The sequence below is a fragment of the Balaenoptera physalus genome, assembly GCF_965194825.1.
Source record: "Balaenoptera physalus genome assembly, chromosome: 11".
NCBI classification, from domain to species: Eukaryota; Metazoa; Chordata; class Mammalia; order Artiodactyla; family Balaenopteridae; genus Balaenoptera; species Balaenoptera physalus.
The window spans coordinates 83,371,394-83,393,931 of NC_138896.1; the positions used below are offsets into that span (position 1 = coordinate 83,371,394).

Consider the following 22,538-nt stretch of genomic DNA (forward strand, 5'->3'; position numbering starts at 1 on the left):
CCTAACAAGGGCAGAGAATATAGAAAAGGGAGTGGGGGAAATAGGATTGGATGATGTCCTGGCCAGGGCTGTTTGGGGTGTCAGAAACAGAAACCCACTTAAAGTAGCTTCAGTAGGGGGAATATTTGAAAGAAACCATAGTAGGGTCATCCTGAGATGAAGTCATCATGACCAGGACTGTACCTAGTAAGTGAGGCACAAACTTTACTTTCTGCCTTTTAGGGGCCGCTCTCACATCTCGAAGTTTCTACCACGGCTTTGCGATTCTGTACTTTTGCAAACTTCTGGTTCCTTCTCTCTCCTTCTCTCTTTGAGTGTGGTTTTCTTTGGAGGGGATTGGAGCCCAATATGGTTACTCTAGTACCAGTTAACCTTTCAACTCAAGGGCCAGCTACCAACTGACAGTAGTCTGGGTCTGGAGTCAAGTGTTCAGGAAGATAGATCCGAATAGACATTAGCCAACAGCACACTGGCTGGCCTTGGGTCATTTGTGCATTTTTTAATAAATCAGCAGAGGTGCTGGTAATGTCCTGACACATTGGTGTTGCCGCTCTGGGGGCAGGTTATCTAGAAGGAGCTCTGTGCAGGAGAGAGAGCCCACCAACAAAGGCAGGTAGTGTGGGACCAGGGGAAACAGATTCATTTGGCCTCCCTGCAGCTGGCAGACATTTTACCTTGAGCTTTTTTTCCTTTTAATTCCATCGTGATGAAAAAAGGACTAGCAATGTGGCTGCGGAACAGGATCTGCTGGCCTGAAGGAGATAAAGAAATATGAAACAAGTTTGCTTCCTAATGGTGAAGCCAGCCTTGTTTTATTAAAATAAGAGAAAATTGCAGCCCAAATATTTATATCCTCAAGGTTTGGGGAGGGGGGCGGGGGCAGGACTTTGAAAAGGGATCCTTTTTGTCGATTAAGATGAATGCTTTTGTCCTCAAAGATATAAAGGCTTGAGATAATGAGGTTAAAAAATTCAAGTTTGGCTTTTTTTTTTTTTTTTAGGAGGCCCTCTGAAGGGGAGGCATAGAGAGGTAATTGTTTAGTCGGGGCTGGGGGAGGGAAGAGAACCATTAACACATACTGGGTTTTATTGCAGTTAAGTGGGCCTAAACAAAAGGCAGATTTTTAGGCTTGGATGTCTTGTCAAGTATTTGTCAGTTAGAGGCGTTTTGACATTTGGGAACTGGATATCTTCTAAAGTGCTTTGTTAACATCTTTTTATGCTTCTACTCTGCCACCCATACACTCAGAGAGAGAAATAATGGAAGAGTTTTTCTCCGCGACTTCCAACATATGACCTCTCTGTAGGTACTATTGTTTCAAGAAAATAGTGAAGAAATAAAGTAATCATAGTGGCTCCCCAGTTTCTTTACTCTAAACCATCTTAGATAATACTTTACTTGTATCAGGCACAGCTTCGTGTACCCTTTTCTGTCTCCCAAAGGGACGAAACAGCTCATTTTCATGTGGCCAAACCGGTTCCTTGCTGGTGAGCTGAGTGGAGGTCACAGGTGTGTCAGTCCTCGGACAGGAAAGCATCAGGGTTCAGACCTTCCCACCCCGACCCTGCCAACATGCTTTCTGAAGTTAGCACAGAATGTTCATTTCAGAAGGGCAAACGGCCAGTTCAGAGAAGCCAAGTAGACACGATTCCATGTCTGCTTCTGTCAGAAAGAAAACTTTCCTAGTCCTTCATCCTTCTTTTTCTCCAGAGGTTCTTCTCTTCTCTTACACAGTGTGGGTACCTGTCAGCAGTGAAAAGGAGAGCAGGTTCACCCTGAAATACAATGCTGAGCACAAACTGTTGACCAGTATGATGTGGATTTCTTTAAAGTCTTCCTGAGTAAATATGAGCAACTCTGTATTTTCCGTCTTTTGTGGGCCTCCTTTGGGCATTCAAACCAGCCCCGCAGCTAGCGAGCGCTGACTCCGGCTTCTGTGATGATCTAGATCTGAATACGGTGTTGCTAATGGAATCACACCATTCCATTGGCTTGGTTGGTCAGCAGACAGCATTGCTTGTGTGGCTCCAATAAAACATTGACCATAAATGTCAGGCGAGACTCATGCCATGATTTTGTCACCCAAACAAAACAGCGGCACCCACAGTCCGGCTGTAGGAGGTCAAAAGAGCAGGGCTAGCACATTGAGACGGTTGCCTGCCTTGCATTCATGATCAGTCAGGGAACATGATCGTTTCTAGTCCGGTGTACTTGGATGTGTTTTATTCTAGAACAGTGGCTCTCAGATGGTAGCGCTTTGGCCATTGGACACTATCCCAGCCTTCCCTTTCCAGGACTGTTGGCTTCCGTAGTTTTAAATATGACACTGCCTATAATTTTCCCTAGCATGAGTTTTATTTAAGTGCCTCTTGGAGGCGCTATCAAAAAGGAAATAAATGTCAGAAAGGCTAGTTTGTTTGCCTTATTTGCATGACTTTTTTTATTGAAGTTTATAGTTGATTTACAATATTGTGTTCGTTTCTGGTGTAGAGCAAAGTGATTCAGTTATATATTTTTTCAGATTATTTTCCATTGTAGGTTATTATAAGATACTGAATATTGTTCTCTGTGCTATACAGTAAATCCTTGTTGCTTATCTATTTTATGTATAGTAGTTTGTATATGTTAATCCCATGCTCCTAATTTATCCTTCCCCCACCTCTCTTTCCTCTTTGGCAACCATAAGTTTGTTTTCTACATCTGTGAGTCTGTTTCTGCTTTGTATATATATTCATCTGTATTATTTTTTAGATTCCACATATAAGTCACATCATATAATAATTGTCTTTTTCTATCTGACTTACTTCACTTAGTATGATAATCTCTAGGTCCTTCCATGTTGTTGCAAATGGCAATATTTCATTCCTTTTTATGGCTGAGTAATATTTCATTGTGTATATGTGTGTGCATGTGTGTGTATGTGTGTGGCACATCTTCTTAAACCAGTCGTCTATTGATGGGCATTTGGTTTGCTTCCAAGTCTTGGCTATTGTAAATAGTGCTACTTTGAACATTGGGGTGCATGTATCTTTTCAAATTACAGTTTTTGTCTTTTCTAGATATATGCCCAGGACTGGGATTGCTGGATCATATAGTAGCTCTATTTTTAGTTTTTTAAGGAACCTCCATACTCTTTTTCATAGCTGCTGCACTGATTTACATTCCCACCAACAGTGTAGAAGGGTTCCCTTTTCTCCACACCCTCTCCAGCATTTGTTGTTTGTAGACTTTTTGATGATAGCCATTCTGACCAGTGTGAGGTGATACCTCATTGTGGTTTTAATTTTCATTTCTCTAATAATTAGCGATGTTGAGCATCTTTTCATGTGCCTGTTGGCTATCTGTATATCTTCATTGGAGAAATGTCTGTTTAGGTCTTCTGCCCATTTTTTGATTGGGTTGTTTGTTTTTTTGATATTGAGTTGTATGAGCTGTTTGTATATTTTGGAAATTAACCCGTTGTCAGGTGCATCAATTGCAAATATTTTCTGCCATTCCGTAGGTTGTCTTTTTGTTTTGTTGATGGCTTCCTTTGCTGTGCAAAAACTTTTTAGTTTGATTTGGTTCCATTTGTTTATTTTTGCTTTTATTGCTTTTGCCTTGGGAAACTGATCTAAGAAAACATTGCTATAATTTATGTCTGAAAATGCTTTGCCTGTTTTCCCTTCCAGGAGTTTTATGGTGTCATGTCTTATATTTAGGTCTTTAAACCATTTTGAGTTTATTTTTGTGTATGGCGTGAGGGTGTGTTTTAACTTCATTGATTTACATGCAGCTGACCAGCTTTCCCAACACCACTTGCAAAAGAGACTGTCTTTTCCCCATTGTATATTTTTGCTGCCTTGGTTGTAGATTAATTGACCATAGGCGTGTGGGTTTATTTCTGGGCTCTCTATTCTGTTCCATTGATCCATACATCTGTTTTTGTGCCAATACCACACTGTTTTGATTACTGTAGCATTGTAATATTGTCTGAGGTCTGGGAGGGTTATGCCTCCAGCTTTGCTCTTTTTCCTCAGGATTGCTTTGGCAATTCATATTCTTGTGTAGTTCCATGTAAATTTTAGGATTATTTGTTCTAGTTCTATGAAAAATGTCATGGATAATTTGATAGGGATCACATTAAATCTGTAGATTGCTTTGGGTAATATGGCCATTTTAACAACATTACTTCTTCCAATCCAAGAGCATGGGATATCTTTTCATTTCTTTGGATCATCTTCACTTTCCTTTCTCAGTGTCTTATAGTTCTCAGCATATAGGTCTTTCACCTCCTTGGTTAGGTTTATTCCTAAGTATTTTATGTTATTTTGATGCAGTTTTAAAAGAGATTCTTTTTTCTTTCTCTTTCTGGTATTTCATTGTTAGTGTAAAGTAATGCCACAGATTTCTGTATATTAATCTTGTATCCTAGTACTTTGCTGAATTCATGTATTAGTTCTAATATATTTTGTGTGGGATCTTTAAGGTGCATGACTTTTTTTTAAACCATTGTTGTCTCTGTCATAAAGAGTAGAGCAACTCTTTTGGATTAAGACTATATTCCATATGGAGCCAAATTGTTCCATTCTTGGCTACCTTCTTCATCCAGATTAGTCAACTACTCTGCTACCCTATGTCTCAGCTTTCATCTGTAAAATGGAAATGATAACAATACCTACTTTATGGAGTCATTATAGAGAGTAAATGATGGAATGTGTGTAGAACGCTTAGACTAGTGCCTGGCACCACAGGAAGTGTTCAGGAGATACCAGGTGGGTTTCTTTGTTGTTGCTTTTTGTTGTTGTTGCTGAAGCCACTAGGGCAGCACTGTCCAGTAGCAACTAAGCAAGCCACATCCATCGTTTTAAATTTTCTGGTAGCCACATTAAAGCATGTAAAGAGAAACAGGTGAAATTAATTTTAATAATATGTTTTATTTAACCTCGTGTATCCAAAATATTATCATTTCACCACGTAGGGCTGGCCACATTTCTCACATTTATCTCAAGGCCTTAACAACTAACGAATCACTTAATTGAGAAAGTTTCTATTCCAACACTACATAACGTGCAGTGATTTGGATAAAGGCAGTTTTTTAAAATGGTGGGTGAAGATGCCATTTTTAATCCATAACAGGTAGCTTTCATTGTTAATTATGGTTAAATCCTCTTCTTTCTGTAGAAGGCCTTTCTTTAATTGCCTTCATGCAAATCTGTCTGTAGCTACAGGGGGAGGGCATGGCCTGTAGTTAGCTAGCTAGTCTCAGATTTTATTTTTCCAGCCATGGTTCAATATGTAAAACTTTGGATGCTCCAGGCTATTGGGAATTTAATATTCCCTCATTATTAGCTTGTTTACTAATGAGGCAACCAAACAAGCCCTGACCCATCATGTCTCAAATGTATGACAAAACTCATGTCCATGACCTTAGGTGTGACATTACAGTCCCTAATGTTTACCCTGGAATTTATTATTATTCTTATAATGGACTCTGGTTTTGTTTAATTGCCATTCTATATCCATCCTATCAAATATTGTGCACATCAGCCTTTTAAGGGTTCATAATTATATTACTTTTGATATTCTCTCATTGCCCCCTTCAGCCATGATGGTCCCCTCCCCACATCTTATGGACCAGAGCTCTTGCTACACACAAACGGCACGAATAGATTTCAACTTTCCTTTGATTCGAACTGACAGATTAAAAACTAATTATTCTCTGTAATATTTTTACAATAAAAACTAAGTTGAAATGATTTATATACACTTCCAGCCAACACATTTGCAATTCAAGGTAAAAACTGTTCTTGAAACAGCACCAGTTAAAATGCAATTACAGCTCCCCAAGCAGGGATAAAAGAAAGAAATGTTTTACATGTTCACTTCAAAAGTTAAAAAGCCAATTAAATATTATAGAAATAAAAACTTTCATTAATTTTCACTAAATGATAAAGACTTCATTAGTTATATTAAAGTAAAGATAAATCCAAGTGTGTTTATTACCTGCCTCTGGAAAAGAATAAGATGAAGAAAAGTGCTGGTTTTGGGAGGTGGATTCCATTTTTTCCTCTCACCTGCCATCTTGTTCATGGTTCCCAGTTCTTCCTGTGTTGGGCCATAGGCTGTTTCTTTCCAGAGTGCGGAAAAATGCAAACAAGTTTATATCGCCAGTAGGGAAATGGCAGTAATGGGTGTCCTGCATGCTAGGGACTTTGGAGGTCAGCTAAAAGGAATTGTTTAGGGACTTCTACTATCATCAGATTCAGAAACTTCTACTATCATCAGATTCAGTTTTTCTGCTGCAGTGTTGCTCTTTCAGTGAATAATGCTGAGGGCCTGTTATGCATGTGGCGTGAAGTGACTGCAAGCATGCAAAACAGAGTCACACAGACCCAGGCTTCTAATCCTCACTTCACCTCTCAGTTCCTGTGTGATCTTGGGCAAGTGACTTAACGTCCCTCAGCCCAAGTTCCTTGTCAGTCAATAAGAATAAGAATAATGCCACCAGCGTTACCGGATTTCTGTGAGGATTAAGTAAGAGAAAGCATATAACGTTCTTGGCACCTTGGCTTGTGCATAATCAATGCTCAGTGAATATTAGTTGGTAGTGTTAGTGCTATAATAATATTATTATTAACAATGTTACTTTAATGTTATTATTTTGAGCTGAGAACAAGTTAGAAACCAAAACAATGTTTATGAAGTGCTTGTACCTGGCCCATAATGGGTTTGATAAATAGACACTGTAAGGTGCAATATGCATTATATAGATACATAGACACATTATATATGTATACCGTACATTGTAAATATACATATATATTATAAAGAAGAAAAGGAAGGCGAAGCCTCAGAGCTTCTTATTGTTGTAAGCTTAGCACGCAATCATAGTTACCACATTCCTCATAAAATAATAATAATAACAGTAATGACAGTAATACTTATTGGGCACCTTTGGTGCGTCAGGAATTATTCCAAACACTTGATCTGTAGTAGCTCAGTCAATAGTAGTAACCAAAACCACGTGAGGTGGGTAATGATGTGAGCTCCATTATACATGTAAGAAAACCAAAGCACAGAAACATTAAATACTTTGACTGAGGTCGCACATTTAGCAAGTAGAGTTTAAAAACAGAGGTTGTAACCCAGGTAGTGAGTGGAAGCGTTTTGCATTTGGAGAATTAGGCACAGGCCAGAACATTAGGACTCCACGGTAAGAATGGGAGGCTGTTGAAAGGTATTAAACAGAGGTGTGTGCTGTGATCTCAGGTACATTTTTAAAGGTTCATTGTGTGGATGTTAAGTAGATCTAGAAGAGTCAAAGAGATTACACACCAAAAGTGTGGCCCCGTCAGAGGCCAGAGAGACACAGCTTTGAAGTTTGTTCTTTGACTCCAGCGTTACACGGGGCTGCCATGTGGCACCGCTGTCAGAGGCACCTTCCTATTGTCATCTGCTCTGTAAGTGGCATCCCACGGAATCCAGCAAAGTGGAGGTCCGGGTGGTGGCCAGGTTCACCTTTGGTGAGTTTGGGTCTCGAGGCAAGGGTTAAGGACCAAGGGACAGCCTCTGGCCCAGATGATTGCTGATCACCTGCCAAAGTGGAAAGTATAGGCTCCCCTTGCCAATCCAGGCATCATGGAAGTTTCCACTCAATGGCCAAGCATGCCAGTTACGAACAGGAGAGGCCACTGGCAATTTTCATTCAATTCAGAAGAATGACAGAGTTTTAGTAAACGCTGCCAACCTACCGAAGGACGTTTGATGAGTCTACTAAGCTTGTCCTCCTTTTTCCTCTTTTATGAGACTGTCAACGGAAGCTATGATCCAGGGGACAGTATAATATCGCCCAGGTCATCAGTTCTCTCTCAGAACCATCGCATACTTCCTTTGAAATCTTCGGGCCAGTTGAGTTAATGACAAGGATGTGGATGAGCTTTTCAGCCATAGCGTGTCATTAAGCTGTAAGAGCAATTTAAGCGAAAGCATTTTTGTGTTAAATTCAGAACCTACCTCTTTTTACATTTATATGACTAATTCTTTCCTGAGGCATCAGAAATAAACTTTTTAGGAGAACTAAATGCTAGCTGTGAAAGAAGCAAGTATTTGAGAGAATAAACAAACCTTCGAGTCACATTGCTGAGGGTCTCCCAGGCCATCCTTTCCTGGCATCTCAGAGATGACAGTATTTCAGGACAGATGGCTAGTCTCTTCCAGAAAAATTTCTGGTCTTACTTGCTATGTGCGGCAGCCCAGTCCATTTTTCTAAAAAAAAATCACCCTGAAAGTTAAGGAATTCCTCCCTCTATTCAACTCACGTCTCTAAGGCTTTAATTTTAACCAGTTTCCTCTTATTTGGCCTTCTTTGGACAGGGAGAAGAGCTGGTCAGCATCTTTCACATACAAGGGCCTTTAATCAAATTACTCCTTACTCGCCTTTTCTTCACACTAATAAACAATTCCACTTCCTTTAACCTTTCCACACAGGATTTACCCTCCATCCCTTTAATCATTTTGGTTGGTCTTTCCCTAGACTGTCTCCAGAGGGTCTTTGTTAATCCCTTTCATGTAATTTTAAGAAGTTATTTTCTCTGAGGAAGTCTTGAAATCTTCTCTGATTTTTGGAAGCATTCAGTTCTGATTTTGATAGTCCTATCCAGTGAGTACACCTTGCTAGGTTGAGTTGATTTTTCCTTTCAGCACCTCCAATTATTTTCGTCTGAGTGGGTCACTTTTGGACAGAGTAAACAGCCCAGTTTTCTTAGTTCTTCTGCTTTTATTGCCTTTCTCCCTTCATTATAAACAGGGAACATCAGAAGGAAGAATGGGAAGCAAGGCGAATTCTAAATAGCAACGATGTGAGTTGTTAGAAGAGAAGTTACATGAATTGTAGAAAATTAGAATAATAGGGGAATAACGGGCTACTTTTGCTTTCAGGCTGCTTGAGAGGCCACCCTGCTTCTATTACCTTGATGCAAAAGCAGAAAAGGCTTCATGGTTTATTATCACTTTCCCTGTGCAGGAGAATTGGAGGGGAGGTGGAATGATAAGTGAATTCATAGACTGAAATGATTTTTCTTGACTATGTAAATTCATTGCCTTCTCATGCAAAGAGAGGGCGTGTCAGACTGGAAGCAGGTCATTCTCTGTGTCATTCTCTGAGGCTGTTTGAGAAACACTGAGGTTAGTTCCAGGCTTCAAGACCCCCCATCCAGAAATCCAGGTCCTAATCCTCTTGTTATCTTATCCGTTGGCATTAGCCACCTCCTGATGCCGGAAGTTTAGGGCAGTCACTCCACGCCTGCTTGGGAAGTGTTTTTCTAACACCACCCCACCTTGTAATTCTCTCCTGCAGAAAGCCTTCTGATTTGGCATTCAAGGAGCCAGATGGGCCAGAAAAAGTTCAGTTTCTCTCTTCTTTATTTCATTTTCTTCCCCCAGCTCAAGGAGTTGGTATTTTTGGTGGCTGGGCATTTTACGTTATACTCCATTTCTTTGGTGACAAGAATAACTTTGTGGTCCATTGAGAACAAATTGCTGTCACTCAGCCCCTGCTCTATTCCTCTTATATAATAGAATGACCTTTCCCCCCCACCCCAGTAAGCAGAATGTTGAAGGCTACAAAGAATCCTTTTTGATAATAAAAATATGATCCTGGAGTGCTGATTGTTTTTTTCTTTGCTTTTCCATAAAAGTTTGGACAGTAGTCTTATGGGAAATGTTTCCTAATAATAGTAATGATGATAGCAGCTAATCTTTACTAAGGGCTTACTGGCTGCCACATAGATTTTAATCTTTTCAACAACATTAAGATAGGCAGTACTAGTATTGTATCTGTTTTACAGATGAGGAAACTTGAGTTACAGAAAGCTTGAATACTTTGGCTCTGATTACCCATCTGGTAAATGTTGAACTTGGGCAGTTTAACCTGCACGCCATGGGTTTGGCAACTTTGTGACAGCAACTGCTGAACTGGATCCCTAGTGTGTAGGAAGATGCTTAGTAAGAATTAAATCGCAAATATTTACTGAGCTCTTATACTTCAGGAACTGTTTTAAACACTGTACATGGATGATCTCATTTAATGCTGACCCAAACCCTATCGGGTCGATGCTGCTCTAATTCTCACCATTTTATTGAGGAAGAATTGAGGCTCAGAGAAGTTAAGCAACTTTCTCAGCGTCACAGAGTGCTTGAGCCATGGAGTCAGAATTCCCACCCAAGAAGTCTGGCTCTAGAACCTGCCAGTTTCACTATAACTCTCTGCTGCTGCCTGTAATACTGAAGATCTTGCTGGGGGCAGGAGGGGCGGTGAGGCTGCTGCAGAAAGACTGCGCCTCTTGTCTGAGACACAAACTGCGAAAGTTCTATACACCCTCAAATGAAGTGTTTTCCTGGTTAGTTGGCAGGACAGAAACCGCAGCCAGATAGGCCCATTGGCAGTGATTCCAGCAGGAAGCCTGGGTCCTGCTGGGTTTGTCCCACACAGCTTTGTCGGGCACTTCCTGCCATCCTGTGTTCTTGTCACCCCTATTGGCTTTGGACCCCATAGCTTTCTAACCGATGTTCTTTTTTCTCCTTTTCTCTGGTTCTCTGTTCAGCTCGAGGCTTTTTATTCCATCTTCACCACGGAGCAGCAAGACCACGTCAAGTCAGTGGAGTATCTGAGAAATAACTTTCGGCCACAGCAGGACCTGAACGACAGGGTGGTGTCCAAGTCTGCCGTTCGTGATGCCTGGAGCCACGACATGACAGACTTCTTAGAAAACCCACTGGGGACAGAAGCCTCTAAAGGTACATTTGGATTAAGTGCCCTTGCCCAGGGGAAGATTCCTTATCATAAATTACTTTAAATGAAAAGGTGTTCAGAACCAGCCAAGAATTGGAACATGCCGTTAAAAGCATGTTTCTGTGCTAAAAGTGACTTGTCTGGTTGATAGATAGAAGCATTTGTGGGAATAACTTCAGTTAGATACTTTCAGAATTGCCCTTTTGACTAGTAACATATTAGTCCTTCTCTCTGTAATTTAACTTTGTAGCATCAACCCTAACTAGTTGATGTCTTAAAGCTTTTTGGTGTCTTACTTTTTAACTGTTTCCCTGCCGCAATCAGGTGTTTGTCTCTGAGCTCAAACATCAGGACCTCAGACTTGCTCCCAACACCCCAATCTGCAGCTTTCTTACTAACTTCCATACCAGCCAAGAAGACTCCCTCCAGCTCTCCACCCCCACCAGACATCACATGGCCTCTTTTTTTTTTTTTTAATTTATTTTATTTTTGGCTGCATTGGGTCTTTGTTGCTGTGGCGAGAGGGGGCTACTCTTCGTTGCAGCGCACGGGCTTCTCATTGCAGTGGCTTCTCTTGTTGCGGCTCACGGGCTTTGGTAGTTGTGGCACGTGGGCTCAGTAGTTGTGGCGCACGGGCTTAGTTGCTCCGCGGCATGTGGGATCTTCCCAGACCAGGGATCGAATCCGTGTCCCCCGCATTGGCAGGCGGATTCTTAACCACTGCACCACCAGGGAAGTCCCGGATGAGGAATTTATATCACGAGTGAGTATAATATCTGGTAGCTCAGAATTGCTGACGTTACGACAATTACAAAGTTCTTTCCTAATAAATGGGCTGAACATATGATATATCAGTTGTGCAGAGAGGATGCCTAGCCCTTCTTACCTAAGGAAGTTGGAGAGGATACTGGTTTCCATTGCATTAAGTTGTCAGAGTGGCCAGGATCTTCCACTGAATGGGCTTTCTCTGAATTTGAGCAGAGCCATGGACCCATCCTTAGATAGAGAGAATCAGTTCTTCATTTTACAAGGTTACAATGATCATGGTGTGTCCATTGCTGAGTTTTTTTTTATTTTATTTTTTTTAATTTTTTTTATTTTTATGGCTGTGTTGGGTCTTCATTTCTGTGTGAGGGCTTTCTCTAGTTGTGGCAAGCGGGGGCCACTCTTCATCGTGGTGCGCGAGCCTCTCGCTATCGCGGCCTCTCTTGTTGCGGAGCACAGGCTCTAGACGCGCAGGCTCAGTAATTGTGGCTCACGGGCCTAGTCACTCCGCGGCATGTGGGACCCTCCCAGACCAGGGCTCGAACACCGTGTCCCCTGCGTTGGCAGGCAGATTCTCAACCACTGCGCCACCAGGGAAGCCCCATTGCTGACTCTTAAGATGGGTGAATACTAAAATGTTTTGTGATCTTTCTAGGCACAGAGAGAGATGTAGATGCACTCCTCTTTCTTTTTTCAACCTACTATTGGAGTGTCACATACAGAAAAGTGCACACATAATATGCACACAACTTGATTAATTTTCACAAACTGAATACACTTGAGTAACAAACACCCAGATCAAGAAACTGATATCATTTGCTTCCCAGAAGCACTTCCTTTTCTCCACTCCTAGACACTATCCTTTCCCAGGGGTAACTGTGACCCTGAATTAGCCTTGCCTCCTGGTCAGTTTCATATAAATGGAATCAGTCGGTAAGTCCTCTTTTGTGTCTTGCTTCTTTTGCTTTACACTGGCTTGGAGAGTTATCTGTGCTATTACACGCAGTTGTAGTCTGTTCTTTCTTATGGTTGAATTTCATTGTATGACTGCACCTGAATTTATTTATCCATTTCAATATACATGAATATATGGATTATTTCCATGTTTTGGTAATTATGAAAGTTCTTGAACATGGCTTTTTATGAGCATGTGGACATATCTCTGTTGGGTATGCACCCAGCAGTAAAATGACTACAGCCTAGAGGACACACATATTTTCAGATCTGGTTAGATACTGCCGAACAGTTTCCCAACATGACTATATGTACCACTTTACACTTCTGCCAGCAGTGTAAGAAAGTTTTCTATTTTTTTAACATTTTTAAAGGCCTAATTTACATACCATAAAGTTCAACTGTTGTGAATGTACAATTTAACAATTTTTAATAAATTTATAGCTGTGCAGCCATCACCGCATCCACTTTTAGAGCACTTTCATCACCCCGGCAAGCTCCTTCATGCCCATCTGCCATCAATTCTTTCTCCTAACCTCAATTCCAGGCCACCTCTGATTTGCTTTTATCTTACACTTGACATTAGGATTTTAAGATTTATACATGTTGTAGCATGTATCAGTAGCTCATTTCTTTTTATTGCTAAATAGTATCCCTATTTGTTTTTTTCAATAACAACTTTATTGAGATTTAATTCACATACCATAAAGTCCATTCTTTTAGAGTGTACACTTCAGTGGTTTTTTATGTTCACAAAAGTGTGTACTCATCACTACTATCTACTTCAGAACATTTTTGTCACCCCCCAAAAGAAATTCCATACTCATTAGCAGTCACTCCTTTTTCTCCTGTCGCTCCTTCTTTCCCAGCCCTAGGCAACCACTAACGTACTTTCTGTCTCTATGGACTTGCCTATTCTGGAGATTTCATATAAATGGAATTGTACAATATATGGCTTTTTGTCTCTGGCTTCTTTCACTTAGCATCATATTTTCGAGGTTCATCCATATTTAAGCATGTATTGAATTTCATTCCATTTTATGGCCAAATAAGATATCATTGTATGGATAGACCGCATTTTGCTTGTCCATTTATCAATTGATAGATTCCACTTTCTGGCTCTTACGAGTATTGCTGCTATGAACGTTCGTGTTCACATTTTTGTGTGGACATGTGTTTTCATTTCTTGTGGACATAAACCTAGGAGTAGAATTGCTGAGTCATAGGGCAACTCTTTGTTTACATTTTTTAAGAACTGCCAGACTTTTCCCAAAGCAGCTGTACCAGTGTACATTCCCATCGGCATTTTTGGAGGGTTCTGATTTCTCCACATCCTCACCAACACTTGTTACACATCTTTTTTATTTTAGCCATCCTACTAGGTATGAAATAGTATCTCTTTGTAGTTTTGATTTGCACTTCCCTAATGACTAATGATGTCCCTATTTGTTTTTAAATGATGTTCCTATTTGTTTTAAATTTCATAGAACCATGGTCCATATGACCAAATGCTCCTCCTTGTATTCCCCAAGAAAATTCAGGTAATTCCATGGCACCGAAGGCTGAAAGCCAGCCACAGATGCTGGCAATCGTCAGGCAGCCTGGTGTGCTTAGATTATTGACCTTCGAGATCTGAGTAGAAAAGAGCCAGTGTAAAGGAGGAGTCCCTTTCTCTTCTCCAGGCTTCTGCAAAAAAAGATATTAGAAAAGGAAGGGCGGTATTCTGTAATCTTCAGGCGATTCAAAAAGAACAAACCCTGTCTGACTGGCATTCTCTATCTGATCATTATTGGAACCTTTTGGTGCCTAAGAGAGCTATGATGTTGAGCATAGAGCTGTGCATTTATTGGGCTATTGTCACAGAAGAAAGGAAAATTAATTAATTACATAGGGCAGGCATCAGGAAGCTTTTTTGGTTAAGGACCAGGTATTGGGCCATGTGATCTCTTGTTGCAACTACTCAGCTCTGCCACTGTAGCATGAAGGCAGCCATAGACAATATATAAATAAGTAGGTGTAGAAAATGTCTTCTAATAAAACTTTATTTGTAAAAATAGGTGGCAGTCCAGATTTAGCCTGGGGACCATAGTGTACTGACCCCTGCTCTAGGGAATGGCTCAAACTAAGATGGTGGAACCCAATCTTAGGCTTGTTTGAAGGTATTTTCACAGCGGCCGTGACTGTGAAAGTGTCCATTGGTTGGTTCTGCTTTTCCATGGCACTACAAGATCCTAGGACCAAGTAGAGGTTTATTAACTTGGTAACCATTCACTGACCAGTCCACCTTAAGACCTCTTCATCTTGCACTCCAGAAGTGTAAGTGGAGCCTCTGTAGACTGGGCCCCACTTCCCTTGTTCCCTGGCCGTGACCACTGACTAGTGTTCACTGAGCAGCGCTGCAGGGGATGGTTGAGTTGATGTGCCCCCATCCTGCCCTTCTGTCAGGATGATCAGACGTACTAGAAGAGAGAAAACTGAGTCAAGCCATTCAGGCCCAAGCACGAGATGCATCGCCACGTACGACACCAAAAGAAAGGGGGAAAAGTCATCTTAATATTGTATTGTTGCCAAGAAAGATTTATAATGGATGTCATCCGTAAAAAATATAAAGCTTTAGTTTCCAGTTAATGGAAACAGTATTTAGGCTTGGTGGATTGTTCGAGGAACATCCAATTCACCACTCTGCCCTTTGTCGATAAATAACTTATACAGACTTCTGGATTTAATGGGCCGTCATTTTAGTTATTCTGCAACACATCCCGGGCACATGGAGGAGCATTTCGGTGATTAAGTGCTGAATACTGTCTATTGTGAAGACTTTTGGAACAGTGAACAGAGAAAAATAACTTCCAACAACATGAAACATATGGTTTATTAATTTAACAAAACCTGTGCAAACCACAGTGGAATCAAAACCACTTGATCTGATAATTTGATTTGATGGCTTAATTAAAGTGACACTGTATAATGTAATAAAAGCAAAGGAAATGAAGAGGACAGTGGGTGGCCTTTGTCCCCTCCAGTCTCCTAAGCCAACGCCGTGGTTTTTGAGAATGGTTTTTGTTTTTGCTGATGGAGGGATCTCTTTGTTAGCTGCATTTTCAGTGCTAAAGATTGCTTCCTGTCTTGGTTAAAGGCAGTTTTTAAGGACATGTACCAGTGTGTGAGAATGCCTAAATAACTAGCCTATTTTAAATCAGAACACATCGAGAAAGAGCACCACATTTTCCACCAAAATTAGCAAACAAAGAAGTAAATCCACGATGGCTTTTAAAAGGAGTTTGACATTGAAATCATGGTTTTCTGCTATTTTGGGAGAAAATATTAATGTTGTTCTATTTTCAGTTTAATCATTTTCACTCACCACATTAATGAGCTTGAATTACTTTATCTTAATGAAAGAAACTCTGATATGGAACATTTAATTCCTTTATAGGCAGCTGCCCTCCCAGAAACTCTTCCAAAAAGTTATCTTGGTACTTTTAGTAACTTTCAACACAGAAAAGTGCTAAGGAAAGCACATTTTTAATGCAGCCGCCATGGAGTGTTTTTGACCCCCTTCTTTTAAAAATAACTATTACTAGCTATTAATTTTCAACCTTGGGAGTGATTAAGAAAGAAAGCAAATAGTAGGGCTGTTTTTTTGTAAGACTCTCCAACATCCTGGGTGCTCATACTTTTAAAGGTCATGCCATGTTCTATCAAACATTTTTACAGGCTCAGATATCCCATGATGACTAATTTTATGTAAATAGAGAGTTGGTGTAAGTTGCCTTTGATTGGTTGACATAAAGTTGATATTTCATAGACATTTAACATAGCATTAACTACTTTGGGCTCATGTTTTCTAGCCAGTGAGTTTCTTTTCCCGTGTCAGGCATCTTCATCTACATTGAAGAGCTTTCTCTGGGAGCTGTGCCTGGTACACCTATGCTTAAAAAGGCTACATAGGGGTTTTCATGGGCCAGGTGCTATGCTAGCCTTTTCCGTTCATAGATGGTTTATTTAATCCTCAGAACAACCTCTGCCAGGATGCACTTTCCATTTGTCAAATATTTGTTGAGCATCTACTATGAACAAGTTTTAGGCACTAGAAATAAAACTGAACAAGGGAGAAGAATCTCTTATGGAGCTTAAGTTTTAGGGGGAAGAAAGAAATAAAGAGGTCGGTGATAAAGCTCTTCGGTATTGTTCTGCAGATCAAATCAGGTGGTTTGCTAAGAGTGGCAGAACATAGTGAGGCCAAGGGGAAGAGAGCTTCCCTGGAGAGGGTGGGTTGGTCTGGATAAGGAGCCAGCCCTGCAAACTTCTGAGAGGGAAAGGTCCTTTTGCAAAGGCCCTGAGGCATGGGAACCCGCAAGAGTGAAGTCTCAAAAGACCTTTCTTGGTAAGGCGTTAAGACTGTGTTCTTATGCCAGTGGCCTTTGGAGGAGTCTAAGCAGGGCTATGGAACCATCTGAACAGGTTTTTAGACCCATCACTCTGACTGTTATGTGAAGAATGTTTGCAGAGGACCTGGGGTGGAATCTGTAAGACCCGCAGGAGGCTGATGGAAGTATTCCTGGCAGGACGACAGTGGTTGGATGAGAGTGATCCTGGTGGATGTAGAAGTGATCCGTTGGGGATGGATTTTGTAACAGAGCCTCTGAGATTTACTAACAGTTTGGATGGAGGATGGGTGGGGGTGAGCAAAGAGAGAAATGCAGTGTTACTGTTTCTCTTTAACAGATGAGGGGTCTGAGATTCAGAGAGAACAGGTGGTCGGTCATCCAGAGCCTCTCAGCCAGGAAATGGTAGAGCTGAGACGTGAACTGAGATCCTCTTCTGTCCAAACACAGCATTCTTTCTATTTTCCAAGGGACTGCCAGCTTCCATATGAATCCACAAGAGGTGGTCTCTGTTTTAAATGTCATCAGGTGGCTTGAGCAACACAGTTTTATTTTATTTATTTATTTATTTATTTATTTATTTATTTATTGGCTGCGTTGGGTCTTTGTTGCTGTGCATGGGCTTTCTCTAGTTGCATTGAGCGGGGGCTACTCTTCGTTGCGGTGCGCTGGCTTCTCATTGCAATGGATTCTCTTGTTGTGGAGCACAGGCTCTAGGCGTGCAGGCTTCAGTAATTGTGGCACGTGGGCTCGGTAGTTGTGGCTCGCAGGCTCTAGAGCACAGGCTCAGTAGTTGTGGTACACGGGCTTAGTTGCTCTGCGGCATGTGGGATCTTCCTGGACCAGGGCTCGAACCCGTGTCCCCTGCATTGGCAGGTGGGTTCTTAACCACTGCGCCACCAGGGAAGTCCCCACACAGTTTTATTATTATCTTTCTGTGAATGAAGGCACTTTAAAAGTCCTTGAGGCAATTGGGTGCTCTTCCTAAAGATCAAGTTTATTTTCCTGAAGGGAATCACTGGTCTCTGTCTTTATCTGCTTGGCTTGCTTTTGGCAAGTTATCTTGGGTCCTCGGGGCAGAGGTTACTGAGGTCTTGATCACAGGGTTATTAGTCCCTGGGAGGGTCAGTGCACCCACTTGATGTAGATGTTGGGGCCTCCTAGGTTAAGGATACTGTGCATCCCTGAATCAACAGGACCTAACACAGTACCTAAAATATAGTAGGTATACGGTCATTGTTCATTAAATGAATGAATGGGGAGACAATATAAGGGCAATGGGTAAGAATCTAGACTTTGGAGTCAAGCAAACCTGGACTCAAATTCCACGCCAATCATTTACTTCTGCACATCTGTGCTCTAGTTAATATCTAAGCCTCAGTTTCCTTTCTGTAAAATGGAGCTAATAATCACAACCCCTTCCTTGGCTTGTGGGCTTTTAAGTGAGACAGTATAGAAAACAAATAGTACAGAGCCTGGGACACGGAAAGTACTCTGCAAATAATTGTACTTCTTTGTCTGTAGGTCAGCTTTGGCTTTCGGGACAACCTATTACATGTGACATGATCACTGGAGAACACATTTCAAAACAAGGGGACCACATTCTCTTCCTGGTAGAAATGCGAAGCCAGATTGCCTGAAACAGTTAAAACCTTTCCAGTGAATCCCACGGCCCATAGCGTGGTCCACACGTCCTGTCCCCCTCCCCAGCCCCGCCTTGCACTTCACTTTTCTTCGCATCCTGCACCTCGGTCCACCAGCCGCACTGCAGTTCCAGCAGCCTCTTCCCTGGAAGGCCCTGGCCTCACCTCTGTGCATTATCCATCCCTTGTCAGCCTTCAAGGCTCAACTCAGTGGCCCTTCCCCATGAAGTTTCCTGGCTGCCTTGGCCCAGACACTGTTGGGGCACCCAGTACCTTTCTTTTGTAGCATTCTCAGCTTTGGAATTTTACATTCATTTATGTATTTTTTTTCCTAATACCTAGCTCTCCCACTACATTATAAGCTCATAAAGGGTAAAATTGTTTTTTTTTTCTTTTTTTGTTAGAGAGAGGGTACAATGCTCACTGTTGGCGCCTTAGTAAATATTGGACTGGAGGGAATGATGATGGATGGATGGATGGATGGATGGATGGATGGATGGATGGATGAATGGATGGATAAAGCTAACCCACACATGCCAGGTGGCCAGGAGTGAAAAAATTCTTGCTCCAAGAGTTGGCACAGTTGAGGCGTTTACGATCTAGCCCAGGCTAGGTGCTCTAATGGGAGGAATGTAAGCAGGCATTTGGAGCAGGATTCCACACCACTCCCAGGACCTGAAATCAGAGAGCTCCTAGGATTTGGGAAGCCATCTTCCAAATCCATTTGACCATAAGCCACTTGGATGGAAGTGTTGGTATCAAAACACCACAGAGAGAGGGCTTTCCTCTCTGTCCCAAGGAACAGCCACGTTTCCCAACCGCTCCACCACTCCTAAAAGCAGAGAAAGGGAAGCACTGAAGGAGGCAGGCGCTGGTGTCAGGAGGCTCCCAGGCAGAACCACGTTATGGCTTGGGAGCCGTTGAGCTGATGTTGCTAACAGATGCCAGGGCCCGCCTATTGTTTTCACCCTTTATAAATATCACCTCATTACTTAATCCTCTGTCTCCAGGCAGGTAGGCCTGGAGAGTTTGATCTTCAGGGCCGACTTAGGCACCCTCCTACGGCTTCAGCTTTTCTCTGCTCTCCAGGAAGATCTTCCCTGACATTGGGTTTGTTTGTGTGAGCACCGTGGTGCTTATGAACTGCAGTCTGGAGATTAATAAAGGCCACCAGCATCCCTCCTCCCAGAGGGACACACTTCCCCTTTCTGTCGCCAACGAATGTTCACAGCCCATGGAGCAGGAGACTCCGAGATGCTTGCGTGCATCTCCTTCTCCTCGGAGTCACGGGAGTCACGGTGGCTGGGAGGCAGACAATTTATCTTCTCCGTTCTTCCCACTGATTCTTCTGTAAACAAACACAGGCTGGTTGAGGTGGTTTTCCTTAAGGTTCAAGGAACATGGGCCGAACCCTTGGCTTTCTCGGGCGTAAGCAATGTTGTCACCTCCCCAGTCCTTGAGACCATGTGTAAAGGCACAGAGGGGGAGACCATGATGAGGCCTCTGGGGTCATCTTTTTCTCTTCTAAGCACAGCCGGGGGTCATCACAGTTGCTGGCTTCTCTCCTGGGCCCTCTCTGGACTGGTTTTGTGATTCCAAAGCACTGGCTTGGACCGAAATGAGTGTGTGGGCTGTCCCATGTCACATCTCTGCCTGTGTAGACAAGGTGCCGTCTGTACATCTGACACTAAGTGCTAACAGGTATCCTCTGTCAAGTGCACAGAGCCCTCTGGTTTTCATGCAAAGGCTTCCGGGAAGAGAGGAGCCTTCTCCGTGAGGAGTGTACTCAGCATCTCAAACTGTTGGTCTTCACCAGCCAGCTAGAAGCCTGGTTCCTCGGAGCATAAGGATCCGTGTGCCTGGGGTGACCAGGAGGCCAGCGTGGCTCCGTCCCTCCCAAGCGCTGCACAGCTGATTTCCCACTGGGGCCCACTAGGGGCGCTGCTTGTTCGCAGCCCGGTCTCTCCAATTTAAGGGGCAGGCTCCCTGATCTCTTGGGTCCTCTTGACCAAGCCTCGGAGGCGCTGCTTGAGGCCAGTCCCCAGGTGTGGAAGATCCTGGAACCATGCCAGAGAGGGCCATCCTTACCAAATGATCCAGGTGCCACACCTGGGGGTTGGAACAAGGTTGGCAATTAAACAGTGGAGCTCATCCAATGGCCTCCCTGACCCAGAACAATTAAGAGAGGCAGGTGCCAAGGAAGAATCAGAAATTCAAAGCTAGTAAGGTGAATGTTGGGAGACATTAAAAGGAGAACGCTCCTTTTAAATATAGCGGGTCCCTAAGTGATACCTAATTCTAAGACAAAAATTATTTTAAGGACCAAATTGAAACAAAGGAGGCGGGTATCTTGGCCTATTGAGTCACAGTCATCTAGAATCAAGAATTTAAATAAAAGCCTGGCTAAACCCATCAGTGTGGGTCACTAGTTGATCTCTTTTTTTTTTTTTTTTTTACATTTAATCACTTTTTTTTTATACAGCAGGTTCTTATTAGTCATCAGTTTTATACACATCAGTGTATACATGTCAATCCCAATCACCCAATTCATCACACCACCACCACCACCCCCTGCCGCTTTCCCCCCTTGGTGTCCATAGGTTTGTTCTCTACATCTGTGTCTCAATTTCTGCCCTGAAAACCGGTTCATCTATACCATTTTTCTAGGTTCCACATATATGTGTTAATATACAATATTTGTTTTTCTCTTTCTTATATACTTCACTCTGTATGACAGTCTCTAGATCCATCCACGTCTCAACAAATGACCCAATTTCGTTCCTTTTTATGGCTGAGTAATATTCCATTTTATATATGTACCACATCTTCTTCATCCATTCGTCTGTCGATGGGCATTTAGGTTGCTTCCATGACCTGGCTATTGTAAATAGTGCTGCAATGAACATTGGGGTGCATGTGTCTTTTTGAATTATGGTTTTCTCTGAGTATATGCCCAGTAGTGCGATTGCTGGGTCATATGGTAATTCTATTTTTAGTTTTTTAAGGAACTTCCATACTGTTCTCCATAGTGGCGGTATCAATTTACATTCCCACCAACAGTGCAAGAGGGTTCCCTTTCCTCCACACCCTCTCCAGCATTTGTTGTTTGTAGATTTTCTGATGATGCCCATTCTAACTGGTGTGAGGTGATACCTCATTGTAGTTTTGATTTGCACTTCTCTAATAATTAGTGATGTTGAGCAGCTTTTCATGTGCTTCTTGGCCATCTGTATCTCTTCTTTGGAGAAATGTCTATTTAGGTCTTCTGCCCATTTTTGGATTGGGTTGTATGAGCTGTTTATATATTTTGGAGATTAATCTTTTGTCTGTTGATTCGTCTGCAAATATTTTCTCCCATTCTGAGGGTTGTCTTTTCATCTTGTTTATGGTTTCCTTTGCTGTGCAAAAGCTTTGAAGTTTCATTAGGTCCCACGTGTTTATTTTTGTTTTTATTTCCATTACTCTAGGAGGTGGATCAAAAAAGATCTTGCTGTGATTTATGTCAAAAGGTGTTCTTCCTATGTTTTCCTCTAAGAGTTTTATAGTGTCCAGTCTTACATTTAGGTCTTTAATCCATTTTGAGTTTATTTTTGTGTATGGTGTTAGGGAGTCTTCTACTTTCATTCTTTTACATGTAGCTGTCCAGTTTTCCCAGCACCACTTATTGAAGAGACTGTCTTTTCTCCATTGTATATCCTTGCCTCCTTTTTCATAGATTAGTTGACCATAGGTGCGTGGGTTTATCTCTGGGCTTTCTATCTTGTTCCATTGATCTATGTTTCTGTTTTTGTGCCAATACCATATTGTCTTGATTACTGTAGCTTTGTAGTATAGTCTGAAGTCAGGGAGTCTGATTCCTCCAGCTCCGTTTTTTTCCCTCAAGACTGCTTTGGCTATTCGGAGTCTTTTGTGTCTCCATACAAATTTTAAGATTTTTTGTTCTAGTTCCGTAAAAAATGCCATTGGTAATTTGATAGGGATTGCATTGAATCTGTAGATTGCTTTGGGTAGTATAGT

The 22,538-nt window shown here is 41.9% G+C and overlaps 1 protein-coding gene across 6 annotated transcripts in view; it reads left to right on the plus strand.

The window, feature by feature from the left end:
* PTPRG (protein tyrosine phosphatase receptor type G) overlaps window positions 1–22,538 on the plus strand; it is a 725,147-nt gene that overhangs the window by 574,497 nt on the left and 128,112 nt on the right. For all 6 annotated transcript variants that reach the window (XM_082412077.1, XM_082412078.1, XM_082412080.1 and 3 more), the window contains exon 8: window positions 10,584–10,776. In XM_082412077.1, the coding sequence (XP_082268203.1) occupies window positions 10,584–10,776 (193 nt within the window). The remainder of the gene's footprint in view (window positions 1–10,583; window positions 10,777–22,538) is intronic.